Here is a 19,466-nt window from a genome sequence, read left to right as displayed (position 1 = left end):
TAAGACTCATTGGAATTGGATAATTGTGGATAGAGAATAGAGAGTAAAGTAAGGGGACAAAATGGGGAAGGGAGGGGAGAAAAAGAAGGAGTAGATCAAATGAGGAGAAGATAAAGAGATGATCAGATGATAAAGTGATGTTTGAGGAAAATCTATTGTTTTGTCTTTTTTTTGCTTGCTTCTCCATCTTGATCTATATTGCTTGCTTCTCCATCTTGATCTGTATTGCTTGCTTCTATATCTTATTCTATATTGCTTGCTTCTCCATCTTGAGTAATAGATTTCATAACTCAATTTGTTTAAGAGATTTAGTCTTCTATCCCCCTCTCTCCCCCCTCTCGCCTCCCTATTCAATATTCACCCCGGCGTTTTGTTCATTCATTTACTCTTGCCCACTGCCTTGTCATTCACATCTAGATAACTCAATTCATTTGTTTGTTTAGTTTGTTTAGGTTGTTTAGGTTGTTTAGTTTGTTTAGTTTGTTCTTTTTTTTTTTTCAATTTTCTCTTCTGATATTAGAAAACAAACGTTCTTCAAGGTCTGGAATATGCAGAGTTCTTTTTGGTGATGTACAATTTGCCTTCTTATGACCCAATCCATAACAATTGAAACATTGGATTTTCCAATTTCTTCCATTTGAATTGGGAGTGTTCCTAGTATGCGATAGACTTGCAAACTTTGGAGAATCCTCAACAAATTGTTTAAGTTTTTTTTCGGTAAGGGGACTATCAAATTGCCAAAATTTATATTTCACTTCGTCTAAATGAGGGTAAATCCACAAAAGATGCTTAAGACACTCTTTTTCAGGCTCATCAAGTTTATGTAGAAAATTCCAAAGCTCGCCAAAATAGCTAAATCTAAGATCAATACTCTTTTCTGGATCGTGAGTCTTGTCCAATAACCTATCAACCTTGTCGATTTTCTCAAGACTATTGAGTTTACCATACTCTTCACATATCCAGAGATACATGTGCTTCTTAGATTTTCGATATATACCCGATAAATGTACTCTTTCATGTATATTGAGCTCGACACTATTATTAAGCATGACAAACAAACAACGTTAAAAACAATGAATCTTTTCAGATTTTTTGGTAAAATCCTCGTCTGGAATCAGCTCGGGCAAGGTGTCAGAAAGATATTCTTTCAATCCTCGAGGACCAATACTAACGTAATTCAAGAATTTTTTATTCCAATATGGAAAGCCGTCTTTGTCCTCAAGTTTGCAGCCCTCAAAATAGGTTCGTAAATCATATACAAAATAGGGATGAATGTTCAAATAGTTTTTATAATACTGTCTATCTTGTTCCTCTTCTTCTGCAAGTTGTTCAGTTGCATTTTCTTCATTGGTACTATTTTCGGTTGCATTTTCTTCTTTGATACTGTTTTCAGTTGAACTTTCCTCAGTGGTACTACTTTCAATTGAATTCTCTTCTTTGGTATCGTTTTCAGTTACATTTTCTTTTTTAACACCATTTCCATTTAAATTTTCTTCTTTTACATCTTCTTCGTTATATTTTTGTCTTTTGACTTGTGGTTGCAAAGCTTCGTTACTTTCAACTGGTGTTGCAACGGCACTGATGGTAGACATGATTAAAGCTTTTTATTACTCAGTACTCTATCACACACTCTCTTTGTGGGGTGTGTGTGTGTGTGTGTGTTTGGGTTTAGTTTTTCCTATATAAAAACAAATGCTTCAACGATAATAATATCCACCCCAAACTAAATGTTCACTCTAGCTGATGTGGAGTTTCAAAAAGTGAAGTATTGATACTTTGAGTTTGACGAAAAGGAAGGAAAGGAAAAGAAAATCAAAAAGGGGCGAAAAAATAAGGAGTTTGATTTTGTGGTGTAAGTGTTAAAAGGTGTTCCTCAAATGATTACCGAGTTTACCTGCCCCCCCGCCCTCTCAATTTTTTTTCTTTCTTTTAATAAATTATGTAACGAATAACAACTAACTTGAGTTGAATATAAAACCATTTAACAACGATAGAATCCAGTGTAACCAAGGTAACTTTTCAATTTATTCATTTGGCGAGTGAAAACCTCCTTATTGGTTTATATGATTTGTATTCAATTTTTTGATTTTGATTGTTTTCTTTTGGTGTGTTGCAAACACACAGTTGGTTTTAATTAAACAGCATAGTATACACAGTAGATAAATGTGAAATATACTATGTCAGATATTTTAAAAGCCTAGAGAGTAACCAAAGAAACAAAAAAAAAAAAGGAATATGCAATAAATTACATGGTTGAGGATACTTTTGTTTCTTTTGTTCCAACTTCAAGTGGGGATTGTGCCAATGCTATTTATATATCACTTCGAGTGTTGAAAAATACAAGATTTAGCCGAGGGCATATGGCTACTTGTAGGTACTTTACTTGTAGCTACTTTGTCAACAATTATGCAAACAAGAAAAGTAGTTACAAGATACTACTACTACTAATGATAATAGTACTACTCCTAATACTATGGCAATAGCGAGCGACAGTATCGAACACTTATAATATCCAATGACTAGACTTGTGAATTCCTTAGGTCTTTGACTTACCACACTTCAAAGAGAGGGAGAATGTATATATATATATACATATAGATATACATGCAAACATATACACATACAAGTATATTCAAGTATACATGCTGTGGCATTTCAAACTACTCAATAGAGATGAAGAAGCAAAGCCAATGCCATCATGGCTTATGTTAATCACGCAATTTCACTCAGTGTGCACCTTATTGAAGTTTTATTAGGAGAATGTGTACAACCGCGGTAAGCGCGACAAAGACAGCAGTTTTGTATCTCATCTCTCGTGGCACTTTCTTCTTTTTTTTTTTATTTGTCAATTTACCTCACAAAACGCCGTACCTGCTTCATCGCACTGAAAACCAGAAATCTCAACAGTAAAAACAGAGATACAAAAAAAGGAAAAATGCCTTGACAATTACAAAACACAGATTAGTACAAAAGGAGCTCACAGGTCAAAATTGGACAACCAGTACCAAATTTTCAACATGAAGAAAAAAAATAGAAAACATATGAATATTCAAATTTAATTGAAACAAATGATAAAGAATACACATATGGATGATAATGCATTGAAAAGAGAGAGAGTTGTGTAAAAAGAAATCTTTTCTTTGACTTTGAATCTTCATTTCTCTTCACTAGATCTCGTTACCTGCCTTCTCTTCATTTCTCGTATCTCTCAATGATTGACGTTAAATAAACAAAACAGTACCGTACCGTACCGTACCGTTTCTTTTTTTTTTTTTTTGTTTCTTTTTCTTTTCGTTTGGTGGTACTTCACAAGGCAGTCTATTGTTCTCTTTATCTTCCTCGTGCTATTTCACCTTGAACCTTTGTATGTTCACCTTGATCATTTCACCTTCACCTTCTTTTATTTAGTAGATGAGAAGCGAAACCGCTTAAAGGATTTAGTTCTTTTTCTTTTCTTTTTTTTTTCTTTTTTTTTTTTTTTTTTGGTACTGCAGCCCGCTAAGAAGAAGACGACGACGAAGAAAGAGTAAGGCGAATGGAGCTGCTCTTTAGAGTAAAAAAAAATAAGCGCCCGAATAAAAAAAAAGCAAGCTATTGTACAACAAAAGATTTATCAAGCCGTTTTCATAAACATGCATCTGTATAAATTTCAATATCGATCATATACATATATATATATATATATATATATATATAAATAGGTCTTTACCTTGCTGATTTTTCTTCTTCATCTCTGCCAAGAGGACCCTGTTTTTACTTCTTCTTTTTTTTTCTTCTTCTTTTTTATTTTCTTTTCTTCTCGATAGTCCACATTCCAGTGTCTATCTTATTTTCCCCTTTATATCTATTTTTTTTTTGCAACCATGAGTTATAATGAAAAAACAGTTGGGCCCATATCTTCCTCCACTCAGGAGGTAAAGTCACCGTCGATATCACAGGATGCCGAAAAGGGAGTAGAATACACTAAAAATGATCAAATCTCAGAACTATCCAACGATGAGGTCACAGGCACAGCAGAAACAGTCAAACGTCAACTAAAACCTCGACACGTGTCCATGATCACATTGGGTGGAACCATTGGTACTGGTCTCTTCATCTCAACAGGCTCAATGCTTGCAGATTCAGGACCTATACTTTCACTCATTTCTTTTCTATTCATGACAACAATCACTTATAGCGTCACCCAATCATTGGGAGAGATGGCCACCCTCATCCCAGTTACCGGATCATTTGCACAATTCATCACAAGATGGGTCTCATCTTCAGTGGGAAGCACCGTTGGTTGGCTTTATTGGTTCAGTTGGACCATGACTTTTGCATTGGAACTTTCAGTTGTCGGACAAGTAATTGAATTTTGGACAGATGCCGTACCATTAGCAGCATGGATCAGCATTTTCTTTGTCATCATCACCGCCTTCAACTTTGTCCCCGTCAAATTTTACGGAGAAATGGAGTTTTGGCTCGCATCAATAAAAGTTGTTGCCATCGTTGGATGGTTGCTCTACGCATTCATCATGGTGTGCGGTGCTGGCAAAACAGGTCCAGTGGGATTCAGATACTGGAGAAATGGATATGCATGGGGTCCAGGAATCCTTGTTGAAAAAAAGTCCACTGGTAGATTCCTTGCATTTGTCAGCTCCTTCATCAACGCAGCATTCACATTCCAAGGTACCGAATTGGTGGGAATTTCTGCAGGTGAGACTGCAAACCCAAGAAGAACAGTGCCCCGTGCTATAAGAAAGGTATTGTTGAGAATCTTGTTGTTCTTTGTCCTCACAATGTTATTCTTGGGCCTCTTGGTACCCTACGATGACCCCAAATTGCAAAATGGTAATTACACCAGTGTCTCGCCATTCATTGTTGCTATAGAAAACTCAGGAACTAAGGTCTTGCCACACATCTTCAATGCCGTGATCTTATCAACAATCATTTCCGCAGCTAATTCAGATGTATATTGTGGATCCAGAGTCGTGTTTGGTCTCGCACAGGCTGGCGTTGCACCCAAGTTTTTCCTTCGTGTTAACAAGTTTGGTGTCCCATACGTAACCGTGGCTTTTACTGCCATGTTTGGCTCATTGGGTTACTTGGCAGTCTCTAATAGCGGAAGTGAGGCATTCAACTGGTTATTGGACATAACTGGTACAGCCGGCTTAATCTGTTGGGGTTTCATCTCGGTGGCTCATATTAGATTCATGAAAGTATTGAAGCGGAGAAACATCTCAAGAGATTCGTTACCATTCAAAGCCACTTTCATGCCATGGGCTGCATACTATGCCTGTTTCTGGACCTTTTTAATCACCTTGATCCAAGGATTCCAGGCCTTTTTCAACGGGTTTAGTACCAGGGAATTTTTCATTTCATACATCTCCGTCATCTTGTTTTTCGTTTTATGGCTAGTTTTCCATTTCATTTTCCAAGGGTTCAATTTCAAAATGAGAGATTTCTTGGTGCCTCTTGATGAGTGCGATATAGATTCGGGCGTCAGAGAAATCGACGAAATGGTGTTTGATGACGAAGAGCCAAAAAACTTGTGGGAAAAGTTTTGGAACATTGTAGCATAATACTAGATCACACTTTTTTTTTATAGAAAAAAAAAAACAAAAGCTTTAATACCACTCAAATAATAACTTATTATTATTTTTTTTTTCAATGTAATGGCAGACAATACATATGTGCATAAGTACATAATGTTTTGGAAACAAATACATCTTTCTTGTACTATTGATATTCTCTCTTATATGTATATACTTATGTTGATTATTTGCACTTTGCACTTTGCATTTGCATTTGCATTCATTTATTTACTTGTACACATCAGGTCTTCTATGATCTAGTAATGGCATGTTTTGTCTCGTTTTCTCCAACTCTGACAAATTTAACTCGGCGTATATAACTTCATACTCCTGCACAGGCTCATCGCTATACTTTGATGCCCTTGCCAATACTTTTCCCCATGCATCAACAACTATTGACTCACCATAACTCTCCCTCACAACCGCGCTTTTCTGACCATCAACAGTTCCTGTATCGTGTTTACCGCATTGAGCTACATTGATTACAAAGCATTGAGAGTCCAATGCTCTTGCTTTGGTCAATATTTCCCAATGCGCATCGCCAGTCTTTGTTGTGAATGCACTTGGAAAAGTCAATATGTTTGCACCCTTTTCACGTAATTTCAAACTGAGTTCGGGAAACCTAATATCGTAGCAAATCGCCAATCCCAAGTGGAAACTATCTTTTCCACCATCATTTATTGGAAATGGATCCAAAATTTTGGAGCCAGGCTCGACAGAGTTGGACTCCTTCAAAATAGGACCATTCGGCACATCAACATCAAATAGATGAATTTTCTGGTATTGCTGAACAATTGTACCCTCAGGGTCAATTAAAAGATGGACATTCTTGACACGCGCACTGGTATTTCCAGGTAAATGAACCCCAAGTGAGACGTATGTAGATGACTTGAGTTGTTTTATATGGTTGAGTAATGGTGTCAAAAACTGCGACTGAACATCCGAAGCTAATTGTCGACTATGGTCCGCATTTCGTGCAATATAATCTGTTGCCTCAGGAAGGAAAAGTATTCTGGATTTGGATTGGACGGCTTCATTAAATATCTTTAATACTGTTTCGAGGTTGCGTGCAAGATTAGACGAGGAGCAAAGTTGGCCAACTGCGATCTTCATTGTAAAAGCAAAGTGATAACGGAAATGAGATTGGAGAAATATGACACTTTTGTCTCTATGTCTTTTTTTTTTCTTCTTTTTCTTTTTTATTTCTCTCTTCTATATAATCAAGAGAATTGTATGCCTCAAATCTGTTTTGATATAGACTTTGATTGTGATTGCAATTGAAATAAAATGTACCAAAAGGAATAATATATTTGTAGAGAATTTTGTTAAGAATTGAATACCTACAACTTTTGTGTAATTGTGGCGGTGATAAAGGCTTTAAATTTATAATTTTTCCGCATTAGCATAGATGGAATTTGAGCATCCCAATTATAAAATTTTATTTGCATTTTCTACACGAAATAAGTATCCTCCATCACTTTTAACATAAAGTTGCAAAGATACAAGACTACCAGCACTGTTTTTACTATGATTTATCAATGGTGTAAAAGTGTAAACTCAATATTTCAAGATGACGTTTTTTTGGTGCATCTGGTACTTGCCCTCAATTTGCTTTCCATTTCTGAAACTTTTTCGTCACTCTTATAGGCATACAATAAACGGGGTCAATCTCGTCAAAACCGTATTTCTCGTAATCGATTAAACTCAATCCACAAATTCCAAAACATGTATGGTATATATCGGTTTGGTTATCAGGACGATCGCTTATACCGCCTTTCTCCAAATCTTGACAACTTAATATGAAATTTTCTAATTTTGTCAAATCGACCCAGTGTTTTCTACCCAATATGCTTAATGTCGATAACGCCCACCAACTATAACAGGCATCTGGCAATTTCTCGGGCCTACCATTAAGCCCGCCAGAGGGTAAAACTTGTCTTTCACTAAGCCAGCTTGCCACCTTGATCTCTACTTCTTTTAGCAAATGGAGTCTATCCATAATTGCCAAAGCACCAACGCATACAAAACCTTGTGCCGCATGCGACTCGGATCCGGGAACAAGACCGAATCCGCCATCGAAATTATAGCAGTCCATGATGAACTTTGCAGCGGTGTCGCAAAGTTCAGGCGTCAATTCGCCTAATAATGACAATGCAGAAACAGCAGTATATGTGAATCTCGAATCAACTTCGCCAAAGCCATCACCTTGGAAACTTCCATTGGGTTGCTGCAAATCCTTGATGAATTTCACCAATTGCGACTTTTGCCCCAGTGTGAGTTGTTTTAGCTCATTATCGTATATCTTCAATATTTGCAATGCTGACAATGTAGAAAGTATATGTGCATCGTGTTGTGGAAATGCACCAAATGCACCTGAACTCGCATCCCAGCAACTAAGTATAAATTCAACAACTGAGTTTTCCGGTAGTGTTTTCTCGTTAAGGCTTTTCATTGTGATTAATGCAGTTACACCCCAATATAAGCCATTCATTCGTAGGTGCTCGCTGAGCCAGTACTCGTATGATCTATTCGATTCTTGTTCAATAATGAAATTGATATGCTTTTCTTTGACAAATTCATGTTGTGTTATATCCATAGGCTCTGAAGAAGTCATTGTAGTTTGTTTGTGGACAAATCAGAAAGGGAATAGGAAAGAAAGTAGAAGAGAGAGGTGTGAGGGGAAGAAAAAAAAAGAATGAAATAGTTCAACCCTGGACCGTTGTATTATCTTGTCTTGTCTTGTCTAGTTCAAGAGTAGTATGATTCAGTGTTACACACACATATATATTCCTATATATTGGTATATATATACGTGTAATAAACCGAAAGTAAAATGAAAAGTCTCAGGTACATCTCTCAGATCCAAAATGTGTAAGCGCGCGACAACGACTTTAAATTTTCAAAACTCAACCTCGAAGTTCTAAAAGGAAAAAGTAAAGTAAAATAAAGGACAAGACCAAGTGTATTGCATAATAGTTTACTTCACCGTTTAGTACCATCCTTAGTGTACACGATCAAACTTGGTTAGTGATTACCTGTAATTTAAAAAATATGCTAAAAAAAGAATATCACTTTCATTCAAAGTATTCTATACTTTTATAGATACAGAGTTAGTAGTCCCGTCTCAACAAGAGATTGAAAATAAATCTACATTCATTTCTTCTATTTCCTTTTTCCTTTTTCTTTTTTCTTTTTTCTTTTCCTTTATTGCTATCGTACTTCTTGTAACAACATTAACACTGCTTTGTTATTCTTGAATGGCAGCAATGATACCAACGGTACTAATATCACGTAAAAACTATGGGCCCTATTTCTTGATCAGAAATACAAGTCTTTAAAATCAAACTTTTTAGAGCTTGGATAGTATTCAACATAGTTCAATTTTCTGCTCCCCTGGTTCATTGCTCGTGCTATGTTCACCACTCTACAACCCTGGTACGTGACTTCGAAGTTGTCAAAGCTCGTGTCGTGCAAGATAATGATATTTGGCAGTGGTTCAAGTCTCAAACTATAATCGTACTGCGAGTTGACTACCTTTAAACTTTTTTCAAATGGCAGCAATGTTCCTTGATCCAAGATTACTTTGACTAGCTTTCTTGCTTGTTTGATCTTGCTGCTCACATGTTCGTCTTTTCGTTGTATTAGTTGGTCAATTCGTTCTTTATCATTTAATCCTTCTAATGGATCTTTTTCCAATTCCAAATCCTGTGGGAATACAATATCGTTTCTCTTGAACTTGCTCATCAATTGATCTTTAAACACAACAATCTCTTGCGAAAGGTAATTGATCCTACATGGGTTCCAAGCAAGGATCAAGTTTCCCCTCGGTAATAATTTCTCCAATCTATTGACAAAGACTCTGGCAATTGAGGCCCGCGGGATCACATTCAAGCAAGATGAACCCAAAGAAAACGTCGATTGCCATGGGTCGTTATCGCCAGGAATAAGAACAATTTTACAAGTGTGCACCACATTAGGGTAATTGGCAAGCAAATTGGTAAAAGAGTCAAAAAGTCCCTTATAATGCTCTGAGTTGGAAATACTTGTTGCCGAAGAAGTAGTTGAGGTCAAAGGTTTAGATGAAAACGAACCAGTTAGAACCAAAGCAAGCGGTGTCTTTCTCTCGCCATCGCCATCCTGCTCTTCAATTATTGAGTTTTCGAGTCTTTGCAAAAATTTCGTTAATCCATTTATCACTTTGGGTGAATCGAAATACAAATCGCTTCCCATAAAAACAATTTTGTGGTTTGTTAATGATTTTTCGAGTTGTGAAAGTTTCTTTTTGTACGGTTTAGGTATCTTTATTGCCCGGTCTCCTCCATTGGCAGACGCAATGTGTCTATGCACACCCAAAAAGTCAACAAGCCCATAAGCTTCCAAACTCTTATCTCTTCTTTCTGCTGGCGGGTGTGCAATATTGCTCACGTAAAAACAACCTCCTATATAATCCTGGTTCAGCGATGAGTTGCCTCCAGATGCTGAATATATCCCTTCAACCAATACAAACATTCCTGGTGAATAAAATGAGCTTTGGTTTTTGACGGTTTGTGCAAGGTTCAATTCGATATAGTCTGTTGAGTCTTCCAAGATGAATTCACCAGCAGAATCTTTGGATAATAACCCAAAAAGCAAAAACCGTTGTCCATCTCTACCGAGTACATTTTTGATCAATGTTATTTCATTGTTAAAGAACATCCCGCCATTGTTGTTTGATATCGAATGGAGGTTGGAAATGCTGGTCATTGACACTTTTTGGAAACTTTCATTCCGAGATAATCTGTCCATAATTAAATGGTATTGGTTGTTCTTGGACTCAACGCATGCTCTTTGATTTAGACTCAAACTGGCCAAGAGAGGCATTTTTTCCTTTCGTAAAGTGACAATAAACTGTTTTCTTGTCTTGTCAAAAGTACATCGTGGTTGCTCGTTAGGCGATACTATTTTGAAATAGTCTTGCCATTGAATTTGTATTTCATCTTCTGTAATCTGGTCATCTACGATGGTATCTGTCCTTCCAGCTTTTTGAACTCTTAGAGCCTCTTCTTTCAGGTTAATTTCCTTCATCACTGATTTTAGTCCCTCAGCATCAACAAATATCCCACGATCCTCTAATTTCCAGAATTTGGCAATCTCCTCGAGAAACTGTTGCGACTGGATACTTCGCCAATCAAAACCAAATTTTTGACTTATGACATCTGTAAGCATGGCTAATGCCTCAGAATTGACGTTTAAACCATGCTTTTTCGTTAGAGTTCTAAAAACAATGGGTCGTAGATTCGATGGCAGAAGTTTTATGGGCAATGAAGTAGCTGTCTTGTTTTTCTTGACCAAGCCAATAGACATAGTGGTTTAGATTGGAAAGTAAAAGTATTAGTGGCGGTGATAGTGGTAGTAGTGTTTTTAAGTGTTAGTGATGACGATGTTTGTATTAGTGATACTCTTACTCTTCGTATCTAGTGATTTCTAAACACCCGCGAAAGTAAAAAAAAACAGAAACGCGTCTTAAAACCAAAAAAAAAAGAAAAGGAAAAAAAGAAAAGAAATCGAAAAAGATGGGTGAAGCAGATGATGATAAGCGCGACTTGATCAAATAAAAGAAATGAAAAGAATAGAAGAAAAACAAAACAAAAAAACACTCTCAATTTTTTGAGGATGTAAAGGTAGACCTCGAAATCTGAACGTATTATTAACCAGTTCACCCTTTTGATATTTTATTTTTTTCTTCCGATATCCAAATGTCTGATCTTCTCAATCAGTATAGACAATCTAGAAAACAGAATGGTGGAAACTCAAGCACTTATAAGGATAATACAGTAGATTCTTTGTATCCCAGATTATCAAATACATTTGACAAATCACCTCGCGGTCGGCGTGAACAACTAGACGATAAGCTATCTCGATTTGATTTATCTCCACCTCGTGGTCGGCTTGGAAACTTAAATTATAAAGAGAATGGAAAAGATAATGAGATACTGAAAAGATCAGGAATTGGCAGGGACCCCATTTCGTGGCGATCTCGTGGGGGCGTATCAAGATTTAAGGACGACAAGGATTTACCAGGCACCAATCAGAATGAAATAAGATCGGAGCTTTTGAACAGAGTAAATAAATCAACTGGCAACTATAGAACAAGCAATAGAGAAAGAAGCCCATCATATACTTCTGAGCCGAAAAACGGGAATAGTATTGATTTTCGAACGAAGAGATACGAAGAATTGAATGGTTTCAAGCGAGATCGTAGTTATACCAAGTTGAGTTCATCTGAGACACTTAGACCAACAATGAATTACAATCGATCGGATGATGTTTTTGGAAATCGCACAACTGGAACGAGTTCAGTCAGGTTATCAGGAGTGCATTCAAATCATGACACTTTGGATGACGGTAAGCGAGATCGTGCTATGCCATCATATCTAACTAGAACCACCACATTGAGTTCAAATGATGATGATGACCGCATCACTGGAAACCCAAAGCCATACTTTGGTTCACCTATAAAGTCACTTGACGAGACATTGCGAAAGAGCCGACAAAGTATAGCATCTTTCAATAAATATATGAATAAGAACCATCGGGTAGGTAAAAGTTATAGGGTATCGAAAAAACCTGGGAAACAGGTGACATCCGATAAGGAGAAAAATCGGGGTCTTTTATCTCGAATTGTTAGTTACTTTAACGCCGATGGTAATGGGGATGATGAAGATCGTAGCGACAGCGAAGGTGAAGATGCACACAAACTTGAACAAGGACTTGAACATAAAGTTGAACATGAACTTGAAAACGATGATGACTATAGAAAATACAGAGGAGACGATGGTCATCGCGACAGAATATCGCTGAGACATATTCCCGCACGCAACCGCAGCGATTTTGTTGGGAATAGCACCTTGCGCGCCACGATCAAAGAACTAGAAGATTTAAAACGAGAGCACAAGATCGTTCTTGCACAATTAGAAGAACAGCGACTAGAGAATAGGAGACTCTTGCGAGAAAACAAGCGCGCACGGCTGGAAATATGAATAAAATTATGAAAATGTTCAGAGAAGCCATTATTTTGTGTATGTTTGTAGTAACGAATGTTTGCTTTTGCTGGATTACTCTTTGGTACTTATATTTTTTTTTTCTCTTTTTTTTCTCCTTTTTTTGATTTATTGTTTTTTTGGTTTCAAAATCAAAAAAGTGTTCATGAAAGTGAAAGAAGGAGTCATTTTTTCATCTTTTTGACTTCCGTGGTGCATCTTTAGAGCAATGCATTTTTAGTGTTTTTGCAAGCAATTTTCCAAAACAAAAGTGGAGGCGCAAGCAGCGGAAGTGGAGGTTGAAAATTAAAGTAGCTCTGGGATCGGTGGCGGTGGCGGTGCCGAAAGCCACAGATGGTGTAAAATTTGCACTAATTGCAACTTTTCTTTTTTTTTTTGCTCTAAATGGCTAATACTTTGATTTGCATAATGAAATACCGAGGGATCATGGTCTATTTTTTTCTCTACTTGTTTATTACTTTGTAGTTTTGCAGTGGGGGTACTATTTTAAGATTAAATTACAAATGAAATTCTTTAGTTGCCATAACAAGTCTTTACAGAAGGAGCAAACTTGAATTGAAAACTAAAACAAAAGTTTTACAATCTCAAACTCGCGATCAAATGTAAAGTTTATTGTTATTCTTATTGTTCTTTTTATTGTAATTGTAGTTTTTGTAATTGTTGTTGTTGCTGTTGCTGTTGTTGCTGTTGTTTCCAGTACTGCTTCAGTTGCGCTTTAGTTGCTTTTTCTGTTAGTTGCTGCTTTAGTTGTATTTTTTTTTTCCTTCTAGTAGAACTTGTTTACGAGTAAAAAAAAAATACGCACATGTGAAACCTGAGACAGGTCCAAGAACGTTTTTTTTTAAGTATAGTTTGTACTGAGCGTGAATAAAATAGTCATCGGTTCGGGAGTCGAAGTTATGGACAAGGAATTAAGTATAGAAAGGCATGAGCCTCGTGTCGTTGGAATGGGAACATAAAATCTTCTACTATTATCTAACATCTAAACTCGAAGCTCTTTTTTTTATTTTCCTCTTCATCATGTATATCATGTTCATGATCACTTTGAATCTGCTCGCTTTCACTTCCCCACTATGTCTCTCAATTTCCCACATATTTATTCACCATTAAATCACACTTTAATTTTTTTTTTGTATCACTTCTTCTTCTTTTTCTCTCTTTTTTTTTTTAAAAAAAATCTTTTTGCACCACAGCCGCTTTATTGAAAAGACCTATAAATTCGCTTAGTCGTCGGTTTATCCACGGAATTGGAATGAAATTCCTTTTATTTCCTTTTTTGGATTAATATGGTCCGTTAGTTCTTTTAAATGTGTTTTTTTTAACTGCCCTTTGACATTCGTTTTTTGACATTCGCTTTCGCTTTTTTTTTAAAAAAAGTTTTGCGCTTTTAGATTGCTCACGCAGTTTGTGGTTGCACGGTCTGGTTCTCAAGTAAATACATGGCTTAGTTCCTAAATTTCATCCTTGCTTGCTTAGGAACGATGAAAAATTATCAATTATTTCGGACAAACTCTTTGACCCATCTTACAAGGAAAACAAGAAGAAAAGAACAGAAATGTTTTATCGAGCCATGTATACTCCTGAGAATAAGCATTTACTTTTGAAACATTCACCTACTCTGGAAAGAAGGTTTTACTCATAACCTCCATGACCTATCCCGAACCCTTAACCCTTGCATTTGAAGGAATCAATGTTTTGTAATTGACCCACAATTCTTAAAACTTATTTTTCTATTTTATTTTTATTTTCACTTTTATTTTTTATTTTTTCTTTCTTATTCTCTATCTGACCTAAAAGAGAGCAAGAACAAAAAAAAAACACATAAACTTTTTGTATGAAAAACTTGTGATTGTTGTGCGTAATCGCTAAAAAGGTGTTTCCAATTGTTCTTAAACGACACACATGCATTTTGGAAATGATACATATATAGAGACAATATGTAGCGCCTTTTAAACTTCCAGAATATGCTAGTCGAATTCTTTGCTTTTGTCCTCTGTTTGTGTTCTTTCTTTCTTTCTTTTTTCTAAAGGAGAAGTAAATCTTCAAGTCTAGGCAATGGTTCGTTGCCTCTTAGGAAGCAAGACAAGTCACTGAATCTGTACATATCTTTCTGAATATGACGCCTTTAACGATGTCCTCCCCCTTGCTATCTCTCTTTCATACACTTCCCTCCCCTGAGTTGCGGTTTCGAAATGGTGATGTGCATTTCGATATCATCAACGCATCTTCATTGCATCTGGCATGTTTGGCTATGATTTACTCTCTTTGTGTGTGCGTGTGTGTGTATGTGTAAGTAAACATGTATGTGTAAGTGTGTGAGTGTGTGTGTTTTATTTCAAATGAAACTGAGAGTAGCACACACTCCAGGGCTCCTATTTCACCAACAATTAAATAACAACAAAAGTCCAGACTGTTTCAAGTCTAGACAGATTTCAGCTATAAAGCGACCTTTTTGAGATGGTTTACTAAATGTTGTTTTGTTGGGGGCGGGTGGGGGAAATAGTGGTGGAGGCAAGATTCATTAGTGGTTGCCAATTTCATGTTATTTCCCAATGTATTTCAAGAAGAAAGCAATTGAAAACCATTTGGTTGTCAAAAATGGAAGAAAAAAAAGTAAAATTTTTTGGCAGCTACATTCTATAGTGGCAACAAAAATTTTAACTCGATCAATACTTTTTGTACAAGACAATATTTCTACAGTGATTTAACAAGTGTCTTCTTTTTTTTTTTGGTTTTTAGTCTATCTTCTATTTCGATACTTTTATTCATCAATCTCATTATAACAATTCTAATGCTTTGTATATGAATATATATATATATAAATATGTATTTTTAACAAATAAAAAATGAAACTCTAATTGACAATGCTAATCTAGGATGTGACTTATAACCACGTCTAAATTGTTTTAGTTTAACAAGAAATTGATCTTATGTTGTTTCCCTTTCTTTTCTTCTCTTTCTTCTTCTTCTTCTCCTTCTTCACTTGTTTCTAAAATCGGTGTATGCGAAGCAGATCTCGCGAGTCTAGGACTTATTTCACCAAATGGCTGCAAAGTATGTGGTATCATATTTACGTGTGCTACTGAAGCTCGTCTTGAAGGAATAGATGGCGAAGTGGTGGCCATAGTTTGGCTTCCAATATTACTACTGCTTCCTTCACCAACAGTTCCACTAGGATAGTTACTAGCAGTAGCATTAATATCAAGACCACCACTACCACCACCACCATTACCACCACTTGATTGTGTTTGATGCAGACTAGCCAAACTGCTTATTATCCTCCTCCATCGAAATTGACATGCATTGGGGGTACGGTCATGGAAAAATGTCGAGATTTCTCTCCATCCCAACTTCTGAACCTCTTTTAGTTCCCGCAATAGTTTGTCCTCTTGTGGTGACCATGTTGACGATTGTTTTGTTCTTCGCCGTAAGTGGGCCATTGGCTCAGAATGGTACATTCCAGGTGAAAAAGTTGAAGAAACACCAGCAAATCCAGGGACCATGTGTCCTCCATGTAAATAGTGCAATTGCTGAGCTTGTGTCATTTCTTGCTGCACTTGAGGTGCAAATCCTTGATGCTGTGGTGCTTGGGCTTGATGAGGAGCTACATAATAGTATTGAGGTCCTTGAGAGTAAGTTTGCGTATACAAATCTGTCTGAGGTTGTACAATGGGCATCTGATAAGTATTTGGCATTTGAGAAGGTGGTTGTGGTTGTGGCTGTGGTGGAAGTGGTGGAAGTGGCGGTGCTGGTACTTGCGATACCTGCAGAACTTGCTGCATTGGTTGGTTTGTTGTCTCCATTTGCAAGGGCTGGTATGGCATGTATTGGTGTGCTTGAGACTGAGGATCTTGCATAGGTGGCGCATACACCTGTCCGCCAATTGGTCCTTCTCTTTGTCCGCTTGCACCTGGTTGAGCAATGGTGGGGGAATAACTTTGAGAAGTAGACATGGGTAATTGTACTTTGGTAGGATCGTGCAATTGGTGTGGCAATTGGTGCTGCAGCTGTACTGGCTGGTGCTGGTGCTGGTGCTGGTGCTGGTGATGATGATGATGATGACTTGCATCAGGGATCAGTGAAACACTGGGACGGTATTGTTCGTGTGAATATTGGTTAGGATAGGAATACCCCTCAATATAACTTGGTCTAATATTTTGTCTCACCATATGAGGTGGACCGTATTCAGCTACAGCTACTCCAGTTTGTGCTCCCCCTTCTCCTACCCATGTTCCTGTTGAGCCTGTTAAACCTGTTGTTATTGGTATAGTTGGTGCTTGAGCGGATGAGGAATCATTTCCGCTAGTAAAGCTATTGAGCAAAGAAGAGGGACTCGGTAGTCTTAAACCAATACTTTTTGCTGTGTGATTACCAGAAGCTTGAGTTTGTGTGCTATACTCATTCATTATGTTTAGTGGCGTGGTTGGGACGAGTGACAATTTTCTTCGTTTGCTAGGGTTGATCTGTTGCAGTTCATCTTGTGGTTGTGTTCGCAATTGGTTGGTTGAGCCGGGGAGGTATGCTGCTGGTGACGGACTGGATTCAAGTCTAGGTGAGTTGAAAACATTTCGATTCGACATTAGAAGTGCCATAGCAAGAATAGGATTAGGGTGGTGCTAATAATGGATTGTGGAAATTTGCGTGTAATTAATTTTCAAATGATTTGTTAATCGATTTGTTAATGATTTGTGAATGACGGTATCTTGTATATTGTAAAAAAAAAAGGAATGGTAAAGACGAAAAGGTTCAGATCTTGATTTTTTAGAAAATAAGTCTGTATAAAAGTAGATGGATGGATCAAATACAAAAAAAGTAAAAAACAAAGTATTCAATTGACTTGTTGAGGTTCTTTCTAATTTTTTTTTTTACCTTTTATCTCCTTACCTCTTTAATTTTTTTTTTGTTTTTTTAAAATCAAGTGGTTTTGACGGATCTTTTGTAGCTGACTAGAGAGTTTGGAACTAGAATGTGTACCTTTCGATGAAATGGTTTGTAGCAATGGTATCTTTCTATTTCTATTTCTATTTCTGTTTCTGTTTCTCTTGTTCTTTGTATATATTTAACATATGTGACCTACTGTTTCGCCACAAAGAGTAGGCCTTCCGTGTAAATATTTTAGAAGCTACACTGCATATGCACAATGCATCGTGGGTTAAAAAAGTCATTATTTGAAGAGAATAGTGAAAGAAAAAAAAGAAGAAGAAGGCACTGAAATTTTTGGTTGACTGACTTGGGAATTGAAAACAAAAGAGACGAACATATTGTAAAAAATATATACATATATAAAATTCAAAAAACAAAACAACAAACAAAAAAAAATGGAATGGGAAAAACATTTTACCAATGAATATATTTTGTAGTTGTTGCTGATCATTAGAAAGGGGAAGGGAAGCTGAATGCGATGGAGATTTGCTAAAGAGGAAAATGCAGCTTAACCAATTCGTATAGCAAAAAAAATAGCAAAAAAAGATAAAACCAAAACCAAAAAAAGTTATATCGAGTAAGAAGCAAAAGCAAAGAAAAGTGACCCCTCTACTGCAGATATTAGAATTTGCTATTCAATGGAGTGATGGAATGGAAGTATTAGTGCAAGCAAAATCTTTTACCAGCTTGTTTGTTTAACATTTGTCTAACATCTGTTTAACATCTGTTTACTATAGTAGTAAAAGTGTTTGCATTTGCCTCAAGTGCTAACCGGGTATAGGTATAAGCTAACCATGCTTTCGCATTGTTTTGTCCATTACCGAGCGATGGCGTATTACCTAGTATTTGGGTTTCAAGCTTTTAAAAAATGGTTAATTTCTATTTTGATTAAGATTTTTTCTTCATTGAGAGGTACAATCAGTATATAACCTTCTGAATAATGGAAAGCAAAACATAAGAGAAGAAAAAAACAATACGAATAATTCAAAAATCTAGGATGAAATAAGTTAAGTAAAATCAGCCAATATCCGCTCATCGCAAGGTTGTAAGTTGTGAATAATTTTTTTTTTCCGTTCTTTTAGACCTATGTTTTAGTTGTTGGAAAGGCTTGTACTAGTTGAAGATTGCTAATGCTCTTCTAGAAGACTTCCGAAACAAAAATAAAAAAAAAAAGAGAATTGCCCATCCCCGCACTTGTATAGAAAGTTTTTACTGCAGTTTGATATTTTGTTCAGTTCACAGGCGGCACACTTTGTACAAAGCTTTGCTTTGCCTTGCTTTGTTTTCTTTTTGCTCTCTCTATTGTTTTTTAAGTGTACAAACATCTACCTCAATTGGTTGTAGTTTTTGCAGATCAGACGTTTACGTATAAGCGCATAGTAATGAAGATGGAATTTTTCAATTTCTTTTTTTTATTTTTTTTGTTCTTTCTTTCTGGAAATTAAAATAAAATAAAAATTAAAATAAAATAAAAAATAAATTAATAAAAAATATTTGCAACGCCAAATCCGAAACAGGAGGGAGGGAAGGGCGGCTCTAATATCACGTGACAGGATACTTCTATTTTTAGGTGGATGTTGCTGTGGGTAAGTGGGTGGGGGAGGAAAGAGAGAGAGAGAGAGGAAAGCGGAAGTGGGGCTGACTGGTTTTATCTTTCTATTTTTTGTTTTTTTACATTTCTTCCAAATTATTAATGGGATACGGCAAAAGAATTCACGTGTGCAAAAGGTTTAAGTAATGAGTACCTCCATTTGTGAGTATTCAGGTATTAGTTTCAAGGCTTATATGAGCACTTTTAGTCATAGTTTCACTATAGCAGTACACATTTCCTCTCTCAAAATATGAGAGTCTTTGCTTACGTTTTACCAATGAATTTTGATTTCAGGATGCTATGTAAGATGTAAATTGTTTGCTTTCTTTTATTTTCTTT

The 19,466-nt window shown here is 36.4% G+C and overlaps 7 protein-coding genes across 7 annotated transcripts; 2 read left to right on the top strand and 5 right to left on the bottom strand. All coding sequences in view use genetic code 12, as the record gives it.

Annotated features, from left to right (window-relative positions):
• Positions 1 to 1,064: 1,064 nt before the first annotated feature.
• On the bottom strand, positions 1,065 to 1,592 carry PVL30_002425 (uncharacterized protein; the record flags this gene model as incomplete). Its single annotated transcript, XM_001523437.1, has 1 exon — positions 1,065 to 1,592. The coding sequence occupies one exon, from the start codon at positions 1,590 to 1,592 to the stop codon at positions 1,065 to 1,067; it is 528 nt and encodes a 175-aa protein (XP_001523487.2).
• A 2,271-nt stretch (positions 1,593 to 3,863) lies between these two features.
• On the top strand, positions 3,864 to 5,561 carry CAN1_1 (arginine transporter Can1; the record flags this gene model as incomplete). Its single annotated transcript, XM_001523436.1, has 1 exon — positions 3,864 to 5,561. One exon carries the CDS (start codon positions 3,864 to 3,866, stop codon positions 5,559 to 5,561), a length of 1,698 nt encoding a protein of 565 aa, XP_001523486.1.
• A 240-nt stretch (positions 5,562 to 5,801) lies between these two features.
• On the bottom strand, positions 5,802 to 6,686 carry NIT2 (Carbon-nitrogen hydrolase; the record flags this gene model as incomplete). Its single annotated transcript, XM_001523435.1, has 1 exon — positions 5,802 to 6,686. The coding sequence occupies one exon, from the start codon at positions 6,684 to 6,686 to the stop codon at positions 5,802 to 5,804; it is 885 nt and encodes a 294-aa protein (XP_001523485.1).
• Positions 6,687 to 7,176: 490 nt separating this feature from the next.
• On the bottom strand, positions 7,177 to 8,187 carry BET2 (Rab geranylgeranyltransferase; the record flags this gene model as incomplete). The annotated part of the gene is made up of 1 exon (XM_001523434.1): positions 7,177 to 8,187. The coding sequence occupies one exon, from the start codon at positions 8,185 to 8,187 to the stop codon at positions 7,177 to 7,179; it is 1,011 nt and encodes a 336-aa protein (XP_001523484.2).
• Positions 8,188 to 8,891: 704 nt separating this feature from the next.
• Positions 8,892 to 10,916, bottom strand: DPB2 (DNA-directed DNA polymerase epsilon, subunit B; the record flags this gene model as incomplete). Its single annotated transcript, XM_001523433.1, has 1 exon — positions 8,892 to 10,916. One exon carries the CDS (start codon positions 10,914 to 10,916, stop codon positions 8,892 to 8,894), a length of 2,025 nt encoding a protein of 674 aa, XP_001523483.2.
• Positions 10,917 to 11,308: 392 nt separating this feature from the next.
• On the top strand, positions 11,309 to 12,592 carry PVL30_002420 (uncharacterized protein; the record flags this gene model as incomplete). The annotated part of the gene is made up of 1 exon (XM_001523432.1): positions 11,309 to 12,592. One exon carries the CDS (start codon positions 11,309 to 11,311, stop codon positions 12,590 to 12,592), a length of 1,284 nt encoding a protein of 427 aa, XP_001523482.2.
• A 2,927-nt stretch (positions 12,593 to 15,519) lies between these two features.
• PVL30_002419 (uncharacterized protein) lies at positions 15,520 to 17,205 on the bottom strand (the record flags this gene model as incomplete). The annotated part of the gene is made up of 1 exon (XM_001523429.1): positions 15,520 to 17,205. One exon carries the CDS (start codon positions 17,203 to 17,205, stop codon positions 15,520 to 15,522), a length of 1,686 nt encoding a protein of 561 aa, XP_001523479.2.
• Between the last annotated feature and the right edge of the window lie 2,261 nt (positions 17,206 to 19,466).

This window comes from Lodderomyces elongisporus, chromosome 3 (assembly GCF_030384665.1).
Source record: "Lodderomyces elongisporus chromosome 3, complete sequence".
In the NCBI taxonomy this organism is placed as follows: domain Eukaryota; kingdom Fungi; phylum Ascomycota; class Pichiomycetes; order Serinales; family Debaryomycetaceae; genus Lodderomyces; species Lodderomyces elongisporus.
The sequence above is the reverse complement of the archived record's forward strand: the minus strand, read 5'-3'. Positions and strand labels throughout refer to the sequence as shown.